The sequence below is a fragment of the Astatotilapia calliptera genome, chromosome 7 (genome assembly GCF_900246225.1).
Source record: "Astatotilapia calliptera chromosome 7, fAstCal1.2, whole genome shotgun sequence".
NCBI lineage: Eukaryota > Metazoa > Chordata > Actinopteri > Cichliformes > Cichlidae > Astatotilapia > Astatotilapia calliptera.
The window spans coordinates 40,106,547-40,128,118 of NC_039308.1; the positions used below are offsets into that span (position 1 = coordinate 40,106,547).

At 40.0% G+C, this 21,572-nt stretch overlaps 2 protein-coding genes across 2 annotated transcripts in view; one reads left to right on the forward strand and one right to left on the reverse strand.

Annotated features, from left to right (window-relative positions):
* asz1 (ankyrin repeat, SAM and basic leucine zipper domain containing 1) overlaps nt 1–11,221 on the reverse strand; it is a 34,165-nt gene extending 22,944 nt beyond the window's left edge. Inside the window, exons 1-4 of the mRNA XM_026174720.1 lie at nt 11,004–11,221; nt 9,799–9,901; nt 9,509–9,631; nt 1,566–1,677 (exon numbers count right to left, since the gene is read on the reverse strand). Coding sequence (XP_026030505.1) covers nt 1,566–1,677; nt 9,509–9,631; nt 9,799–9,901; nt 11,004–11,111 — 446 coding nt within the window. The 5' untranslated portion in view covers nt 11,112–11,221. The remainder of the gene's footprint in view (nt 1–1,565; nt 1,678–9,508; nt 9,632–9,798; nt 9,902–11,003) is intronic.
* Nucleotides 11,222–12,635: 1,414 nt separating this feature from the next.
* The window catches only part of cftr (CF transmembrane conductance regulator), a 42,857-nt gene continuing 33,920 nt past the window's right edge, over nt 12,636–21,572 (forward strand). The window contains exons 1-5 of the mRNA XM_026174718.1: nt 12,636–13,084; nt 13,753–13,863; nt 16,405–16,522; nt 18,926–19,141; nt 19,686–19,775. Of these exons, the coding sequence (XP_026030503.1) occupies nt 13,032–13,084; nt 13,753–13,863; nt 16,405–16,522; nt 18,926–19,141; nt 19,686–19,775 (588 nt within the window). The 5' untranslated portion in view covers nt 12,636–13,031. The remainder of the gene's footprint in view (nt 13,085–13,752; nt 13,864–16,404; nt 16,523–18,925; nt 19,142–19,685; nt 19,776–21,572) is intronic.

Sequence of the window (21,572 nt, forward strand, 5' to 3'; positions counted from 1 at the left end):
AAATAAACACTTCTAGTGGCAACTGTCACACATTGCCGCAAGGGGTGGATCTAGCAAAGTTTAGCCAGGGGGGCTGATAGGGCATTAACAGGGAAAAGGGGGCACAAAGACATACTTTTCTTTCTTATTCTCATTTAAAATGTCTAGCTTTTAATAAATAATTATCCGAATCTTACACCCAAAGTTTTAATCTGATGTAAAATGTATAGAAGTCCATTACTGTATATAGTAACTATTAAGTCTAATATACCCTAGTAAGCTATAGTACTTTTTCCTTTGTGGAGGTACCATCTGTGCAGTCTGCAATTCTGTTGAAAAAAAGATGTTGAATCTATTTAATTATTCTTGAAAATAATTGATTTCTGTGTATTTTCTTTCTCACTGCATCAAATTATAGTTGATTACATTGATTAAGCATCATGAGGTGGAGGGTGGGTGGTTCCCTATCTATTTTTTAATTTTTTTTGCTGGGAGTTTCAGAACCCTATTAGTTAGGTTGCTTACTCTTTAAAATACCAGAATAGGGAGGATGAAGTAGGTTTAAGTTTATTAGATTGATCAGTTTTGCTGAACTATGAAATATTTGGGTGCTGTGTATTTTTTTGCATACAGGTATAACAGAATAGCTTTAGTGTTTTGTTTTGAACTTGAGTATGAACTTATACAAAAACAAGATATTTAAAAAAAAACAGTTTTATTGATTAAAAAAATACACTATATTGGATTCATATCGGTATCGGCAGATATCTAAATTTATGGTATCGTATCTGACATATCTCTCGTCACATAAAACATAGACATCTTTTTCCAGTTTTATCATTATTATCTAAAAAAAAAATTACATTATAAAATTATTGCACAGGTCTCCTCCCTTGGGATCATAATGGGCTATCCAGAGGTTGAAGGTGCTGCACGCTAAACCTCTGGGAAACCAGGCAACTCAGTCAACTTAATATAGACCTTAATAATTTTTCAAAAACACAGCCAAACAACAGCAAATTTTCTAATTATTTAAAGTAACTAAGAGGTGGTAGCATCCAAAATTTCACACACAAATTTTCAAGGTATCATATCAACACAGCTTGAGGAGCATTTCAGCTGTGCTACAGTGCTTAAAAGCCCGCTCTGTTGTGCGTTGTTTTTTCACCTACACTTCAAGGCTTTGGACCAACAAACTACCAACACCACACTGACTGGGTTCAATTCAACAAAATGTGTAAAAAAGTTTCTAGTCTCTTGCCCACCCTTTACACTCTATGTTTGTTTGTCTGTCTGTCTGATACCCGTCTGTACATGTACATGCCATAACAGGACATTCCAAACAAAACACACAAATATACACACACTGTATGGAGCACAGTGGTGCATAATGCTACCACATGGCAGCTAAACATACGAGAACCATCAAAGGAAATGTGATCCAGCACCTCGTTTTTTTCCTCCCCTGTTCTAGAAAAGTATGAAGTGTTTTTATTTGGCCTACATCAAAACGGGTGTGACTGTGCGTACTGTGTTGAAAATCCCATAAATATTTTGACCTAAAACACATCTGCACCCTCCCTCACCTGTCCACCATGTTGGGGTCAGCATTTCTGGACAGCAGAAGCTCCACGCAACGTGCAATTTTGTCCTCACTGGCAGATGCCGTGCAGCTGGCCATGAGCACCGTCCAGTGATCTGTGGAAAAGAACAACAACAATTTTAAGAGTCACTTCTATTTTAATAAACATTTAGTTTAGCTCGGACTATTAAAAAAATACATTAAAACCATATCAAGCTGGCACCAATTATACACATGTAAAGATTGCCACTGACAATGGAGACAACATTTTTGCTTATTTTGTGGAGAAGATGCAGACAGACTGCAGCTGACAAATTCCACCTGTGTGTGAAACTCATGCCAGGCACGTTGTTGTCTGGTGTCGATGCAGCTGCTTGGACGTGCAACCAAAAAACGCATCCTTGTTTGAGTCTAGTAAAGCTTTAGAGGAAGCATTAAGAACTATACTATATGGGTTTGAAAGCTGATTCATGTTTGGCTGATGCTCGTAATACCATGAAAAGATATCAAAGAAACAAATCAGTTTCAGAATAGTCCAATTTTAGAGACCTCAAATACTACGTTATTGCATTGACAAAATCACTTTCAAGTGATTATTACATGGCCAGTTGCCCAGGCACATTAATGGCTACATTAATAGCGGATGTCTACTACTACTAGGTTTTTAAATGTCTGAATGAATGTCACTATCTGCCCTTGATTTACTTTTGCCCTCACTCTTATTTTAAAAGACCAATTGCCACTATCCAGCATGTTTGCTTGTTCATGTTCCTCTTGTGGCCGTCTATGATAACATTCAGCTGCTCCTTCAGTTAGTCCCTCCACTGTCTCGAGAACATAGTACTTCTGCAAGGTGAAGGGCCACTCTAACCAGAACCTGCAACATGTGGATGCAGAGATCACCAAGCCGAGACTTAACAAGAACTACTGTCACCAGCTGCTGTTCGTGACGGTTCCTCCTGTGTTCCCCTCTTTCCGTTTCTCACTTTGTGTGTGATTTTGAACCTTTTCACTCTTTTAGATTTCTTCCTGTTATATTTTGAAGATAACTTCCCTCCTTTCCTGCCGTTCTTCTTCCCACTCCTGTTAACTTCTGATTAAGTTCATCTGTTCCTTACATCCTTTAAATCTGTGTCTATTCCTTCAATCTCTGTCAGGTCATCTTATTTGCGTATTTGATATGCTTTTGTCCCCCTTGCCACCACTGAGCAATGCTTTGGGTATTTTACCATGGATAAATAAAAACCCCTAATTGAGTCCCTTAAAATTAAACTTGGTTTTCAGTCAGTGTTCTCTCAACTACTGCCAACATTTTTGCTGTAATGAAAACTGCAATACTTGAATTTAAAAGTACCCTACCTGTTTACTGAATGGTTTCTTCTGGCCAGTAGCAGTGAAGCTCATGTTTTTGCACAGGACAAGTGTTCCTTCTGTCTCATGTTTGTTTTTGAAGAATTGTGTAGTTAAATCACTGTATTTACCTCTTGGGGAAAAAAAATGGTATGCTTCTAATTTATAATTACGTTACTTGATTGATGATTTGCAGTGATATAGAAAAGGATAAAATATCTGAACCTGGATGGAGCAATGGAGACTGATAGCGGTTTTATCTGGCATCAGGAAGTGTGGCTGCTTTTATGGACCCTTTGACTTAGAGGATTTGTCTCCTTATCTTAAACTGATAAAAGTATTCTGAGACCTGTGGCAATGCTCTCAATTCCTGGTTTGTTCCGGTAATGAGTGACTCTCTAACTTGTGTGCTTCTAAATGCGTTTAGATGTTTCCCTGTATGTGTGTTTGTGCGCACAAATACCTAGGTCTCTACATCTGTATATGGGTTTCTGTGTCTTTGTGGCTGTGCATGTTTGGCTCCATATCTGTGTGTGTTTATATTATGTTCGTGTGGGTGTAAACCAGACTGCCTGGTTTGCGTCTACAGAGGCCTGGAGTAAATAAATCTGAGGCCTGAGAATAAGTGAGAGGGCATGACAGCAGCATGGTGAGCTTTATCAATCACTAATGCATTCCTCTGCTCAGCATCACTGCTTGGACAAATGCTATCAGGATCTGACCACACGTCAGCCCTCATCTACTCCATTTAATTGTTTCCTTCACCTGCCTGAAGCAGTGATTGCCAAGAAAACTGTGAAATCAGTCACACACAGTCCAACTCAGCATTCTGGACTGAGAATTAATTGATATCAGATATCAACACACTGACGAGTGCCGTTGGTCTTGGGTCTGGGGACTTTTAGCAGACAAATGAGGTTTTTTTTGGTGGACACTCTGGGAAATTAAGAATGGAGTGATTTTAAATATTTTATAGTCAAACTGACAGGGATGGAGAGAAAAAAAAGTTGCTGTTTTTATCTTAATCTGAGTAATTTTTAATTTTGGTATTTTTAAACTGAAAGCCAATCAGTTTTCATGGCTATTGTGTCTGCTGGTATTTGGGAGTGCTGATCAGAATAAGAAAATTCTGGAGTGGAATTTTTAAGGTTTGTGCAAAATGTACTGTACGTAAAATCACACCAGATAAACCAAGTGTGCTTGGTTCTATGCTTAATATTTCTGGCTAGTGATAATGCCTTTAGGTGAGTAACATAATTTATTTACAAGAAAACAGACATGAGAGATCTGATGCATTTATATTGTGGATGATTCGACTTAAGGCCCAAGCAAAGAAAGCAGGGAACTATTTAGGAATGATGACTACATCCATCTTTTCCTATAAAGTGGGGAGAGTTTAATCTATTCCAAAATCTTTCATCAATACAAGCAAACTTCCCAGAATCAGATGTCAGTCAGTGCTAAGCTGCAGCTTTGATTCTAAAAACAGTCCAATTTTTAGAGGTCAAAGGTCCCAATTACTGTAGCTTTGTTCCTTTATCATAAAGTTACATTCCATGTGATTCACTAGGGAAAAAAACTAGAAAAAACATTTTTACCAAAAACTAAACACAGATTCATTACTATCTGATTAAAGTAGGCTCAACTTTCATATCTCCACTGAAAACCATACATATATACACTACAACACGGCACTCTTTGAACTCTTTAACAAAATGTGTTTGTGGTGTGTGCTCCAGCTACAGAACTGCAAGAGGATACGTGGTTTTATGAGTGTAAAACTGTAAACCTTTTAACATGGAGGCGTTCTGCTTCCTTGGTTGTTTCATCCAGACTGATCTCGAGCCAACAGATGCCTTCAATTTTTCTTGCTTTGGGATGAGGGTTCAGCTAAAAAGAACTCAAAGGATCAGCAGTGTGTTTCTGCAAGAGTTCCTCACTGGCGTCACAGCCGTTAAATAATGTCAGATGAAGCATAGCGGTGCATAGGTCTGATTGGTTTCCTGATCTTTGGCTTCAGCAGGTGAGGAAATTGATAAAACGTGCCATGGGGGAAAAATAGCTCGACACCAACGCAACAGACTATTGGGGGGGAATTAGGCCAGGGTGTTTAATATTCAAGTCTGCAAGGCAAAATGAAGGACTATTGTCTAATCACACCATCTGCCCTTCCTGAAAAGCAGTGGGTAAAAGATTGCACAGGGGTCAGTGGGCCCTACGGGTGTTAATGTTAATGTTGACCATCAGTAAAAAGTAGTCTGCCTAAACTGTTTGTTTTTTTTAATCTATGTAATTGTAAGACTCTTAAAAGATTAACACTCAAAAAGTTTACAACTACTACATATTATAAAACAAAAGGCTGTTATCATGAGTTTAAGTTTTAAATTTCCTTTGGTATAGCTATGAAAGTGCTGAACCAGACGCATTTAATGAGATCTCACCACTTTTATGATGATATAGGTACATTTCGCAGAACTTTGACACAGAGTGGCTCTTTGCATGGACAGAAATGCAGAAATGTCAGTTATGCTTGACTGTTAACACTGGTTAGCAACATATATATATATATATATATATATATATATATATACACACATACATATATTGGTGATTTGCATATTTGCACTGCCAAAAAGCCTTTTGCATAATTTTTCTTGTAACTGCTTTTATCCTTTGACTTCTCATACTGATTTAAAAAAATATTTTTAATTAAAAAAAAAAAAAAAGAGGTAGGATTACAGCTGTATTTAAAAATCGAACAACAAACTCCACTGACTCCTCTCTCACTGCTATGTCCACTATAGCTCAGGGAGAAGTTGCTGTCCCAAATGGAGCAGTTTAAGTATCTTGGTGTCTGGTTCACAACTGAGGGGAGAGTGGAGCAGGACACCAACAGACAGGTACTGCATCTGCATCACCTGTCTGTTGTGGTAAAGCCAAGCATGAAAGCAAAGCTGTTGATTTAACAGTCGATCTATGTCATTATCCTCACCTGTAGTCACAGGCTTTGGGTAGCTGGCAAAGGAATAATAGTGAGATTATAAGCAACAGAAATGAGTTTCCTCTGAAAATTGGCTGGGGTCACCCTAAAAAACAAAAATGGGACCTTTGTCACTTGGGAGGAGCTCATAGGTAGAACTGCTACTCCCAAGTGTCGAAAGAAGCCATTTTTGAGGTGGTTTGGACATTTGACCATGGCAGGCCCAGGACATGGTGGAGGGATTACATCTCTCGAATCGTTTGAGAATGCCTTGGTTTCCTACCAGAAAAGCTGGAGAAGGTGGCAGCGGAAAGAGACGCCTGGGCATCTCTACTTAGATTGGTACCCATCTAACCCAGACCCATAAATAACCCACGATTTTAGGTTATTTATCACTAAGAATACCCATTCCTTAAAAAAAAGTCCACTTCAATTTGATCTGGTGACAAATTTAAATGACTCTCACATCTCTATTTGCAGACAATGAGACAGTTAACACTAGTGCACACTAATGTTTTACCAAGTGTCTATGTCATGCAATTTAAAGAGCTATACAAGCCATCACATCAGAAATAAACAGTAACACAGAGCACTGAGGAATAAAATAAATATGTTAATATAGCCATTTCACAGCTCTGTGTGCTTGTCATGATCAAATGCCCAAATCAACAATTTTCTGCAACTTTACCGTTTAAACATATTTGCAACCACAGTATTGCATTCTATTGTTTTATTTTCGTAACATTTCATACATCTTCATCTCCTGTTCTTTTGATTATGTTTCTGATCGGATTAGGTGTCTCTTAAACTGAATTTAGATTGCGTGCAGAAGAAGAGTCAAATGACATGTGAAAATCCCTTTTTAAGTGGGCATGCACAGAAGCTGAAACAGAGAGCCTACATTAACAAAGACAGTTGATAACCACCACTGTTGTACCAATTCTCTCTGACCGTGGTTTTAGGTTTTGTAATAAAGCACAGTGGTTCTCAAACTGTGGTACACGTACCACTAGTGGTACTTGGGCTCTCTCTGGTGGTACGCGGGAAATCTCCAATGTTTTTTAAGATTCAATAATATACCATTGTGGAGGTATGCAAAGACGACACAAGATTTCCCCGGGCTCTTCTAGGAGCCAGACTCAACCAGAAAACATCTCCCCTAGCGCGAGTCCTCCATGAAGAGCAGCCTTTCCCTATCGCCAGCGGTCGCAGCCGCTACAGAGCACCGGCGAGCTTCTCCGGGCCTTAAAACTGCAAAGGCAGCAAGGCGCTGTCACGCTGATGGTAAAAACACAGCCCTTTTACGCAATGCTGCCATGCCGCAATCCACTTCTTCTGCGAGTGGGCGGTAATCCTTCGTGGCCAGCAGCGGGGAGTTGGCGAGGCCAGCTCGCACTGGCATCTGTCAGAGGAAGATGTGAGTGAAGAGGAATCAGCTGTCATCCGTTCCTAGCAAGGACAACATGTTCTACATTTACTCGAGAGCAGTACCATCACCCAGGCCAGAGAGAGAGAGAGAGGAGTTTCTCGGCCCGCTCTGCATCGGAGAGGGAGTGGCACTGCAGCAGCAGCACCTTGACAGCGGTTTATTTCCCCTGGGTGGGAGGATCCTGGAGGAGGGTCATCACAGGGCGGGTGGACAGTGGATCCAGCGAGGCCACCACATAAACTTATTTGCATGGTATTTAATGCCAGCATTCGTGGAGAGCAAACTGAGCTTCGGTGTGCACGAATCACGAAGGAGGGTCGTGAAGCCAAAAATCCGGCAGCTTAACCGCCACAGCAAAAATTCAAACGTACAGCTCTGCTATCACTTCCGACATAAATGAAGACAGAAAACTAAACAGCAGTGGCGTTTGTAGGGTTGCTGAAGTTTGGCTAGCTGGTATATAATGATGTGCTGCGTGGTGGCTAGTAGGGCTGCCACAAACGATTATTTTGATTGTCGACTAGTCACCGATTATTTTTGCAATTAGTCGACTAATCAGATCATGCATCCATTGGATGTAAAACGTACAGCTTATTGCACCAGCATGCATCTGCTCTTATATAACTATCATTAGCTTACAGCTGGTATGTTTAAGGTATGTGCTAACTAAAAATAAAGGCAAGATGATAGTTTATTAAATTTTATTGAAATTTGCAGATTGTTTCAGTGAAGTTTAATAAACTCCTTGCTATCTAAAATATAACGAGACACCGGAGTATATTCTTGAGCATCTCACACTTCTGATAATCAGCTGTCTGCTTGACGTTTATTCAGCTGTGTAAAAACTATAACTTTAATCTCAGCCAAACCGATTTACTCAGGAATAAATAAAATACAAAAAAAAAGGCAAACAATAAAATTTTTAAGTTATCTAAGTGACTTATATCATGTTTAACCTGAGTAGCAAAAGACGGCGGTGGGTTTAAAAACGATTTGCCGGGAGTCCGGTGTTCACACTGGCTCTAGTGAGCTTTGCCCCCGGCTAGCTATCAAGCTAGTGGGTAACAGACGTCGGAGCGCTTTTAAAAATATGTGTTGTCTTGATAAACTGAGCAGATATTTGAGGTTTACACAGCTACATTCTCGCCTGAAAATATCTTAAACGTTTATTTTGTGACCCAGAAAGAATAATAAGAGTAATATTAAAACTAACTAGCTGCTGCCATTGTTGGAAACTGAGCTGGGCTGCGCTATGAATTCTGGGACACAGCTTCTTCTTCGGGGTTTAACGGCAGCTGGCATCCTTGTACATGCAGTGCTGCCATCTTCTGTTTCAGTCCGTTATTACACTCTTAAATCCTACTACTTATTCCTGCGTCTTTTGTGATCTTACAAAGCGTCAAACAACGCGTCGACTATTAAATCAGTCGTGACTAGTCGACTAATCGTGGCAGCCCTAGTGGCTAGCTACACCGCTATGGTTAGCATAATATAAACACAGTGAAGCTGGAGGATGAACTCTAACTTTTTTCCACTTAATAAAAGTTAACATGAGGGTTCCCGAAGGTTAGGGACAAATGCAATTGCATGGCAGGATGATGTAAACGGACCAAACTTCAGTCCGGAAAACAACTGCAATATAAGGTTAGTCATTAATATACTGCTGCATGGGTGTAGTTACATCATAAGGTTTTAAAAACTGAGCTTTAAAATGAATAGTGATAATAAAAACCGAGAGAGGCCGACAGTGATCACTGCCTTTTTTAGGGGCTTGTTCAGATTATATAAAAAAAAGATACAAAGCATTAAAACATGTTAAAAACACAACAGCCTTAATAAACGCAGAGTAGTTTGGACCTGGAAAAAGGTTTCATCAGGTCATCACTTAAAGATCGGATATCTCACCTGCTGTGAATCTTTTAATGCAGTACAGTTGTTATTATTATCACTTGTCACATCCTGTTTATAACAGTTAAAATAAATAACATTCATATAAGAAATAAAATTGTCTCGTGTAAACTGTATGTGGCGTTAAACAGGTCTATACTTCTGTACTTCAATGTTGGTCATAACGTGGTACTTCACGAGCCATATTTTTTACGAGGTGGTACTCACTGCGAACAGTTTGAGAACCCCTGATATAGCAAATACAAAGAAATTCTGGCTATGTTGAACAAATTGTTTTAACCTTTGCTGAAATTGGCACTGGCCCCTCTATCCAGAAGCAGTTTGGCCAGGTCATAGTTGGCCACGCTGACAGCACACATAAGTGGAGTCCATTCAAATCCAAGCCTGGTCTCCACATCCACACCTGTCCACAAAAAGCCACAGCAAGCAAGACAATCAAAATAAATTATTTTATATGGATTAATAGCAACGTTAAACAAAAAATCATATATAATTGAAGAATTGTTAGAGCATTAATGCATTATTTAGAGACAACTATAATGTGTGATACAAAAAAAATGAAGTGCTTGCCATTGTCCAACAGCTGTTTAACAGTGTCTGTGTCTCCGTTACTGATAGCTTTTTTCAAAGCTGACACACTATCTTCTCCTTGTTGTTGAACAGCATCCAGCTCCTGTAAAAATATGGAACAACCATAATCAATAAAAACTGATTCCTTCATATAAAAAAATGTTAGTGCCTCCAAAAGAGTTTGTGGCCTTGCACCAAAGGAAAATCAAAAAGAATATAGTAATGTGTATGTGTGTATATTGTTTTTTCCTTCCTTCATGTTTTAAAGTTAGGTTACAAAGTCTCTTCTGACTCATCGGGATAATCGTAATGCATAATCAATTCAGATGACCCGTTTTAAGCAATGAAAAATCTCAATTTATGTTAACGGCATTGTGTACATGTAAAAAAGTCATTATTAATAACAGTCTTTGCTTTACTCAATGTCTTTAGCTACTGTATTTATCTATTATAGAGAACTACTAGATATAAAGCTGTGATGCTCAATATTTCATTTTGACTTATTTAACTTTCATTTTTGTAACCTTATTTAGCCATTTTTGTATATTCTGCTTTCTTGGGCTACTCTACTTTATTTCAGCCATTTGTCTTCTAGAGATGGTACTTTTTTCAGCAACTGTAAGTGTATGTGAAAAGGCTCTGTAACACCTGTCACGTATGTCTGTGGGTGTCCTGTTGACTGCTGACACACAGTGTGTGTGAACCTCAAGTTTTATTATTTTTTAGCAAATGTAGCGATTTTTATATGGCTCAAAATGGTAAGTGCATCCATTTCCTGATTTTTTTAATCCATTTGACTAAAAACACTTACCCCTGTGTAACTTAAACCAGCTGGTAATTAGCATTTATCCTATATTTATGCATGTAGGAACCCTGCCCAAGTTACAGCCATGTTCATTTTTAAGCAGCCTCTGAACAGCAATTCAAGAACACCAAGGGTGAGAAAGAGCGGCAGTTGCACAAACTCCTGAAACTGAACTCTTAACAATAATTAAAGAAAACAGCAAATTGGTTTTCTTTGTATGTTAAATTAGCTTTCTACTACAGTAAATAAAATAAATAAAAAACAAGAAGAAAGAAAGAACATATGAGGTTCGTTAAGTTAGCTCATGTTAGACACAGAGGTTGCAGCTGTTGCTAGTTAATGCTATCACTAGCAGCATAAAGGCAAATGAGAAAAGATGGAGGGCGCTGGTGTTGAGAACCTTAATGCAACCAGAGGTTTTATCCGAATAAGGCGAGATGTGCCACTCAGCTTCGCTGCCGTCGCTTTCTTCTCCAGCCGCAAAGGCATAATCCATGAAGTTCGCCATGATTTAGCGCAATAGCTCGCTAAGCATCGGTCAGAGTGGACTCTACAGGTCACACTGGAGAGACGTTTGAGGCTGCGCACCATGGCGACCCGGTGTTGGGCGGAGTTTGACACCAAGCCAATTTAAAGAGTCCTGTTCTAGTTTAATAGGAAAATACAAATAACATAAATAGCAGTACAGTGTTTTCATAAAGTTACGCTGTACACGGAATTAAAATTGTGTCTTAAAACAGGAATTTTTGTTGTTGCTACAAGGCCTTGTTTTTGTCCTGTCTCCCGTCCTCATCCCTGTTTGTGACAAATGGCTTTTCCTCCCTGAGCCTGCTTCTGTCTGAGGTTTCCTGTTAAAACGGAGTTTTTCCTTTCCACTATCACCATGTGTTTGCGCCTACAGGTCATCCCATTGTTGGGATTTTCTCTGTATTATTATAGGGTCTTTATCTTACAATATAAAGAACTGTTATTGTCATTTGGTGCTGTATAAATAAATACAACTGAATTAAATTAAAACAGGTGTGAACCTCGGCTCTTTTATCTAATCTGCATGAAGGTAGAATTTATTGACAACAGCTGCAAGGGACAGTCATTGTCCAGAAGAGGTCACTCTTTCTTCAGTGCAAGTCAACACCGGTTGTAGCCAACTGCAAGCATCTAACAGTGCATCTCTCTGTATTTTTCCTCAGGTCCCCTTACTATCTTTTATCTTTTCTATCCCGCTCTGGCTTACAAATCACACTGAAACAAGCTATAACTAAGCACCCTTTTTCTGATTTACTTACTTCTTTTCGTATTGAATTTTCACATTGCTCTTCCCCGTGGTCTTTCTCACACCCTGGTTTGTTGTTTTCAGTTATATGATTATGGCTCATGGACATCAATGCCAGCATCGTTTTCTGTACGGAGTTTTGGAGCAGTGTTTCTACTTGAAACATGAAACGAATCCTTCACTTTCGAACAATTCTTTGCTTCTTTGTTCCAAACACAAACTCCACTAATATTTTCTCCCCTTTAAACCAGATTACCTGTCAGCACGGCTATTTCAACAAGTGATCTAATACCACACTTTATCTCTGTTCCCTTCAGGAATGTCTAGGTTTTAACCCTCCCTAAAGTGAAACGGTGCTTAACCTTTTTTTAAAGAAAAAAGTTCGTCGAAATATGTAGGAACTGTACCAGCTATTAAATAAAATGCCACAGCTTGACTATCAGAGGCAGCTTGGTAGACCTGCAGCAGCAGGACTAACCTGACTGTAAAACCTGTTCATTCGGCGGTTTTTATTATGTTATTTATGTTTCAACAAGACGTTTAAATGTTAGGTTTTCACGTTAAAACCCTAACTGTTTGTTATTTCTACTCTTCTTTTCTCTCCAAATTACCTTTTAACTGAGTGTAATTGAAGTCAGGATAATTCACATTTTGTGAGTTCTGCACTCCGGTCACCTCCCACATCTTTTCTGATCAACTAACTTGTGCCTCTTGAGTTTGGTGCCACAATATTACCCTGAAGCCAGTCGGCGTGGAAATGACGTTTCGGTTGTTGGCGAGCCCATAAAGGATAGACTGTCCTCTCCCTGTCACAGAGTGAGAGGGAGATAAAAGAGAGAGAGTGAGTGAAAGGAAGGTAGTCGAAGCGGACTGTGACTTGCAGCAGAAAATAAAACTAGGAAAACGCACAAGAAGACATTGAGTTTTAGCAAGTGGAGGAATAATAATAATAAAAAAAACCTAGGGAAGCGCGCAAAGTGACAGAAGAGGTACAGTTTTTTGTTTTTTTCCACCCTTTTGGGACACCAAGACGACTGCATAGCGACGATACATTCAGAGCAGATACGAAGTGGAGAGTAAAGCGGACGAGCATCCCCTCGGAGCCACGCGGGGGACACTCAGGTGCAGGGAACTCAAACTGGCGGCGCTCTTAGAATGCAGAAGTCACCAGTAGAAGATGCGAACTTCTTCTCCAAATTTTTCTTCTGGTAAGAAATGTTTGGTGTACAGCCTTGGCTCCAGGTCCAGGGCCAGGTGCACACGCAGCGTGTCTGTTGTAAAGTGAAATTGAAGTTATACGGTGTAAAGTAAATAAAGAAATGTCAAAAGGCAATTACTGCAGGGTTCTATTCAGTTGGTAAGTGAGACGCGTTTTTCTTCACACATCTGCAGAAATCACGTGCGTAAAATACAGAGTTGTGCTCCGATGTAGTATGTTCTAGAAAGCGTTGGCAGTTGCACTTAAGCTACTGATGATTTAAAATTTGTGTAACGTGCTAGGAATTGTCATAATTCACTTTTTTGTATGGATTAAATGGTTCTTTCTTTGTTAATATTGTAGCCTAATAAAGTGGCGCCGACGCCCCACTTACTCCAATTAGAGATCCCAAACAGACAAATAATCCTAAAACCTACATGGTGTATCTGGACGAGACACCCTGTGATTCATTCACAGATACTAGCAAATATTTCTCTCAGTACTCTGTCATTAGTCTGACTATGAAACCAAAGGCTTATCATCTAGCCACGAAGAAACAATTATATTTCCATGTAATTTAAAAAGATTAATTACAAATGTGTGTGTGTGTGTGTGTGTGTGTGTGTGTGTGTGTGTGTGTGTGTGTGTGTGTGTGTGTGTGTGTGTGTGTGTGTGCAGGTGGGTAACACCACTGTTAAGGAAGGGCTTCAGAAAGAAGTTGGATCTGTCAGATGTGTACAAGGCTCCCTCCTTTGATCTGGCAGACAACCTCTCTGAGAGACTTGAAAGGTTTGTACATCCTGGCCGAGTAATTGTGCATTATTAGAACAATTAAACACTTTTTTTTTTTTAGTCTTTCCTTACAAGATTAGTAATAACAAAATTAATAATGATCTCCCCTTTAAACTCACCGAGTTGAAGCCTGTTTTTGGGGAACTGGTTGTAAGGTATTCTCTGAAACTAATAAAATCATTAACTGAACTTCATCCAGACTTTATTAAAACATGTAGAGAAAATGTCTAGGTATGTGCTGATTGTAGCATGCACAGTAACGAAATCCAGGTAAGTGGAACTTGTAGACATTCTGAAACCTAGAAATATGCGGCTTTGATGTTTTTCACGCATGTTCTTTACTCATGTTTACAGTAGCAGGGTATGAGTCCTTTCTTTTTTCACAATAAGGGCTGGCATTTAAACAAGGCTTGACATAAAGCAAACCTGTGTGTGCCAACAAACAGCCAGACCAAAGATGATGGACAGACGTGACCCTCTTTTTTTGCATCTGTCTTGCACTCTCTCTGATTTATTTCTGTTTCTCTCTTTGTCTGTTTCTATCTTTGTCTTACATTTATTTTGTTCAATAAAAAGTTGGATAATGATTGCAATTTTTTATAATAAATTAATTTAAATGTATCCTGTTAAGCCCAATGCTAGCAGCACAAGGGCTTCCTGAATTTTTCGTTTTTGTTATTTTGTTACTTTCTTCCTTTGATCCCTTTTTAATCTTTTCCCGTTCTTGCAGATATAAGCTGGTGGCACATCTTTGACAAGTCATTTCCCAAAAGTTAAATCCCAAAAGTTAAATACTCTTATGTTTTTTAAACCTTGCCTAAAAACCACAGCAGTGTTCCACGTAGTCTTGCCTCTTTGTGGGGCTGTCGTCACGCTAAATGTGGCCAAAAGGCTGGTCAGTGTACACGGGTTTTATAAAGTCGACCTTTAGAAAGGGCCCAGTCCCACCAGGTTGATAAATGAACAGTGGTGGGTGATTTTGCTTTCATTATTCTGATCAGGCAAACAGTGAGGACTTCTGGGAACGTGAACTTTACCTTCCATTAAAGCATGCTGTGTGCCGTCAGCCTCTTTTATCACCCCCAATTCAACTCAAGTCTTTGAGCTTTCTTGGCATGACAGTTATTATCTAGCAGGAGCTGGAATGAAGTCTGGTAAAGACAACACATACACGCACGCGAATCTGCGTTTTTAATTACATTTTAATCATTTTAAATGTTGATATCATAAACATAGTGATGTTTTTATTTTAGATATATCTATGTTGCAGTAAATAAATAACATACTAGGTAAGAAGATTGCTATCAAAGCAAATCTAGAAACCCGTAATCTATAATGATTTGGCCTCTGCAGACAACAGACAATATTTTGAAGCTTTTATTGAAACCATCTGAACCAAGACTTTCTGTTTGGTATATATGTATGCATTAGAAACAAGCTAGTAAAATTTTAGAGTTTAAGAATGCATTGTGGCAAATGAAGCTCTTCTTTTACACTCCATACGGAGCATGAAACCAAAGCCTGCAGAACCTTGATTATTCAGTGGTACTCAGACTGCAAGCAGACAGCAACCAGAAGCTAGGAAGCGTTCAGTTTCAAAATCTTGTCACGTCTATCTTATCCATATTGTCTGTACACAACAGTACAGTGGTTAGCACTTTTGATTCACTACTGTATCTGCGGAGTTTGCACATGCTCCCTGTGCCTGCAGGAATATTATAGGTTAATCCTGTGATAGACTGGTGATCTGTACAGGGTGTACAGTGAATTTCACCTTATGACAGCTGGGATATCCCCATCCCTTCCACCCCCATCCCCACAGTTTTCCTGTTTGTGGCCCAGAGTTGTATATCTCTGCTTGGCAGTCAATAGGTAACACATGGCCACCTAGACATTTTGCATGACTCACTGAAATTGAAAATGCAAGGATCTCTCCCTGTACAAATTGAGACTAATTCAATATGAAAGGTAAATCTTCAATCCCCTTATGTTTTTTGTAATCACTTTCTTCCTCAATTGTCGTCCCCCCCCCCCCCCCCCCCCCCCACCCCGCCCCACACACACACACACACATACACACATACACTTACTGCTGCTGGTTGGCCACATCACCGCAGCTATAAATTTCCCCTCACAGAACAATGCAGCTACTCTCTAAAGCTGTACTTGCCTGCCAGGCAGTTGTGGGAAATTAATAGAGTTATAACAAACTTACACTAAGTAATTCCTAACAATACTTGTAGAAGTTCCTAGAAAACTAGACTCAAATTCCCAACATCTAAAAGGTACAAAATTCATTCACAAAAATTATATTCCTAAATAAATGGCAACAGGTTTTTATTCTGTGAATTAATCACCAGCTGAAGTTGTGGAACAGACCATTAAACTCTGGCTGGTACACAGCCAAAGTAGTAGCAGACAGATAGAAGAGCCAGAGCCAAACCCTTCTGGTATTTGTCTGGCGTTGTGTGTTTCTCCCATTCTGCCTTCTTCACTGCATTTTAACTGTGTTACAATATAACTCTTTCCTCCCTGCAGAGAATGGGACAGGGAGGTGGTGTCAGCCACAGCCAAGAGAAAGCCAAAGCTGCTGAGAGCACTGGCCCGCTGCTTCTTTTGGCCTTTCGCCTGCTTTGGTGTCCTCCTCTACCTTGGGGTGAGTATTTCAGTCTGTCCTGCAGGAAGCACATCCAGCATCTCTAACTGGGAATTGTGATGCTCAGTCCCGCTTGCAGATTCAAACCCATCATTATTATAACTTGATCATGTTGGTTTTATCTTGTAGATAAAGCAGATTCAAATTTAGATTTTTTTTTTAAACACTTACTGCAGAAAGCAAATAAAGTCCTGGTCACATGATCTCTGGCTTCTGAAAGCACGGATTGGGAAGAGAGAGCTGAGCGTAAAAGCGAAGCTCTCAATTTACCAGTCGATCTACGTCCCTACCCTCACCTATGGCCACGAGCTGTGGGTAGTGACCGAAAGAACGAGATCGCGGATACAAGCGGCGGAAGTGAGCTTCCTCCGAAGGGTGGCTGGCCTCTCCCTTAGAGATAGGGTGAGAAGTTTGGCCATCTGGGAGGGGCTCAGAGTAGAGCTGCTGCTCCTCCATATCGAAAGGAGCCAGTCGAGGTGGTTTGGGCATCTGACAAGGATGCCTCCTGGGCGCCTCCTGAGTGAGGTGTTCCGGGCATGTCCCACCGGGAGGAGGCAGACCCAGGACATGCTGGAGAATTTATATCTCTCGGCTGGCCTGGGAACGCCTCGGTGTTCCCCCGGATAAGCTAGAGGAAGTGGCTGGGGAGAGGGAGGTTTGGGCTTCTCTGCTTAGGCTGCTGCCCCCGCGACCCCGGATAAAGCAGAAGAAGATGGATGAATGGATTGGGATGTAAAACCTTCACCTGTCTTTCTGAGTTTTTAAATATGATAAAGGCTGGAGATTAGAAGGTGTTATTAACCTGTCTTTTTAGCAAATGTACCCATTAACATAAACAAAATTAATTCTTTAAACTTTGACTTCAAAATTTCATGTTCAAATGCAAAAATAATTATTGTTACACTGTTCTACAGCTCAGTCGAACATCATTATGGTAGGACGAGGAGGGGGCAGCTACATTAGTTATGAAAGACATCAGATTATAATAAAGTAGATGGAAAAAGAACCCCTAGTGCTCATTTGATTTTTGACTTCAGTTAATTCTTTTCTGATAATTTTGTGGTCTTAATCACTAGTTTCAAGTGCTATTGAGTACCATATGAAATTCAGTTATAGCTGCATGTAGAGTCACAAAGGACGATAAAGCAAGAACTGATATTGCCATATGAGCACACATTGCACATTGGTCACATCCACCCATTGATTGTGCTTTCAAAACACCAATATGGTGATGACTATAACGCTCAGGTAGAGTCTTTAAGTCAGGACATAAATAACCATTTCTCTATATGACCAAGTAGAGTTGTGTGTGAGAATGCAACCCAGTTAGACTGAACATTAAACAGTCTTTATCCATCCTGTTTAATTACACCCATGTTAAAATATCAGGTAAATGTTCTTTAATGTAATTATTGTGTTACACCTACTGCATACTCGACCTGGCTCGACTGCATGCCTGGCTGTAATTATGTAGCAGTTCGTTAATGCTGTACCTGCATGTGTGTGTGGTACCTGTTAACAATGGTGTCCTGCTGGCACACCCCAATAAAGCTATTGTGCAATGACACACAAACATCACAAGCATGTCACACCATGGTGTCACAAACCAGCTCACTGTCCCAGGCTTATGGGAAGCTCCAGACAGCAGCCATTGTGTAAGTTAGTGCAGTTGTTGCTGGTTGTCAAGATGGCAAGAATGCCTGGTGGATTTTGAGGAGACACTAGGTAAACAGAGAGGCTCCGAAAACACATTGAAGTGGAAGCCAGCATAGTTTTCTGGTCGTTTAAGGCTATTAGATTTTTGGCAGAAAAATGTTTATCTGGACATGCTTGGAATCTTGGCTAATGATCCTGGCTGATTCCAGATCCAGACGTGAATTTGCTATTATGTAACCGCATTTTCTTTTTTTTTTAAGGTGACATTTTCTTTTAGTTTTAGTGTTTGTTTGTTTGTTTTTACTTTATGTCATGATCTCAACATTAAAAATTATTGGAATATGCACTTTCCTAAAATACCCATATTTGAAATGGCAGTTGATACTGAAACTGATCAATTTTTCTTTGTATTTGCATTTATTTATTCCCACATTCATACCAGAATAACAAAGAAGTCCTCATTATTAAAATGTACTTAGGAGTATATTGCTCATAAACTTACCATGCCTGTAACAGGGGTGATAAAATATACTTAACAATCTTCCAAGGGCACGAGGAAAGCTGATTCTCTAGTGATGAACTAACTACAACTACAAAACCATTGGTTATTCATTTTCATCATTTACTGTCCTCTCCAGCAGCTTTAGCAAGAATCATGATCTGAATGCACTATCGTGCCAAATACATTTGCTTTGCCACGAGGAGGTGTTATTGTTTTCTCTTTATTGTCCCATGGTTTTTGTGCAGGAGGCTTCCAAGACAGTGCAACCTCAGATTTCAGGTCGCATCATTGCTTCCTTTGACCCGTTCCATGCTCCAGAGAGAAGTCAGGGACTCTACCTGTCCCTGGGCCTTTGCCTCCTCTTCACTGCCCGCTTCCTTCTGTTGCAGCCTGCCATCTTTGGCCTGCATCACCTTGGCATGCAGATCCGCATCGCACTTTTTAGCCTTATTTACAAGAAGGTAAGGGAAGAACATTATCTATGATTAGAAACTATTTTCCAACCTTTATAAACTTTTTAACTATTTCTAAACTGTATTTTTAACCTTGAACAATGATATTAAGATTTCAAAGATTTCAATGCATTTTTCATTTGCAACAAAACTAGAGTAAAACGTATAGCGTTTGTTCCTGAAGTGTTGTGTAGTGCAAGTGTAAATCCTTGCAGCCAGTAGCACTGAGCTGCTGATAACACCTGAATTGAATACTTGTTACTTTTAGTCACTGCTGTAACAATCTGCTATCAGAACAAAGCAACCCATCCGATAAGGCCTTTGCATTTCTTAGATTTTATGTTTTCCTAGTAATATTTTGAAGACCAGCTTCCACCTTGTTTGTCATGTATGACTGAGCTTTCCCAGAGAGGCACTTCCTTGACTGTCCACAGGTTGCTGTGAGGGGCATGTCAGCCAGGTGTCAAAGCATGGCCGTGTGTCACAGACTTCCACTTTTTACTCACTTTCTCTTTTTGTGTTCCAGCTGACCTCTGACCTTTGACATTTTCAGACCCTGAAGCTGTCCAGCAGAGTCTTGGATAAGATCAGCACTGGTCAGCTTGTTAGTTTGATGTCTGCAAATCTCAACAAGCTGGATGAGGTGAGAAACCTTGGACCTTTTTTTCAAGGGCAAAAGCTGATTGTTTGTCAGAATCAGCCAGAAGTTGTACTTTGTTTCGAAATTCTATTATTATCATTATTATTGACTTTCTTATGAAATAATACACAGGGCTTTAGCTTGGAAAACAACAATATAAAAAACCCCACACATTTCAGAAAAATTTCAGATTCCCATACCAGATCAGCTGGGTCACGGGTTTACAACAACTGCCTCCAATGCTGATAGCAAATAGGTTGCTAGTGGAAACTGTGCTACTATTGGCTGAAGACAAAGGAGGAGGAATTAATGAAGCTGTGTTAGGAGACAGCGAAAGAGAAAGAAAGGTAGAAGTGTGGAGGTGAGAGTAGGGACTCTAAACATGCACTGTAACTGGAAGGTATGCAGGAGACCAGGTGGAAGGGAAGCAAAGGCAGGAGGAATGGAGGTGGATTCAAAATGTTCTGCTATGGTGTAGACAAGATGTGAAATGGATCTTGAAGGAAGAACTCCTGCGAAGATTGTGCCGCAGTGGTTAGCATTGTTGCCTCACAGCAAGAAGGTCCTGAGGGAACAAGTGAACATGTACTTCAAGGACGAGGGTAGGGTAACAAATAGGTGGACTATATTCGATATAGAAGGTGTAATCCAAAAAAGAAAGCGGACTGAAAGGTGATGGTAGTCTATAGAACAGGGGTGTCCAACTCCAGTCCTCGAGAGCTACTGTCCTGCAGCTTTTACATGCAACCCTACTCCAACACAGCTGAATCAAATGATTGGATTACCTCTTCAAGTTTGGCAAAGGCCTGATAACAAGCCATCCATGTGATTCAGGTGTGTCGGAACAAAGATGCATCTAAAAGCTGCAGGACAGTAGCTATTGAGGACTGGAGTTGGACACCCCTGCTGTACAATGACTTTGGAAATTAAAAAGAGAGAGGCACCGGCAAGAATTACATGGTGAAATGAAGAAAGAAGAAAGTGAAGAAGTGAAATGTAGAAAGAAGTGTACAGCTGTAGTGCTGGGAGAAACTGCCAAAAGGCTGTTTGGTGTCTAGAATAAGAAAGTGCAGGAAATTATTCAAAGGAAGATACTAGCAAAGAAAAACGTGGGATAGTTAGGGAGATGAAGAAAGTAGTCAGGAGTACTGGGGGGCTTGGCAAACAGCAAAAAGTGAAAGATGGGAGTGATCGACAGTGATTGAGCTGGAAAGGATGTGCAGCAGGATAGAATGATTAAGAATAGAAATATAAATGTACTAACAAGTGAAGAGAGTGTGCTGAGTAGATGGAAGGAGCACTGTGAGACGCTGATGAATAAAGAAAATGAGAGAGAAAGACAGATGGAGGACAGTTAGTGATTCAGGAAGTGCAGATGATTAGTGAGGGTGAAATGTAAAACTGTAAAGACATGAGTGAAAAGGTTCAGATGACATAACTGTGGAGGTGGTCTCCATTAGAGAGGGCATTGGACTGTTTAACACAAACTTGGAATGAGAGGATGCCTAAGGAATGGGGTGTACTGGTACTGAAGAACAAGGGTTATGTGTTGAGCTGTAACAACTATAGAGAGATAAGGCTGATAAGACATATTATGAAGATAAGAGAAAGAGTTGTTAAAGATAGATTACAGGGATGTTTGCTTTGAGAGTCTTGATGATTGGAGAAAGAGTTGCACTGTGTCTTTGTAGATTTAGAGAAAGCATATGGTAGGGTGCTAAAAAAGGAGGGGCTGTGGTCCTGCATGAGGAAGACCAGAGAGGCAGAAAGGTTTGTGAAGTTGGTGCTAAAATTGTGATA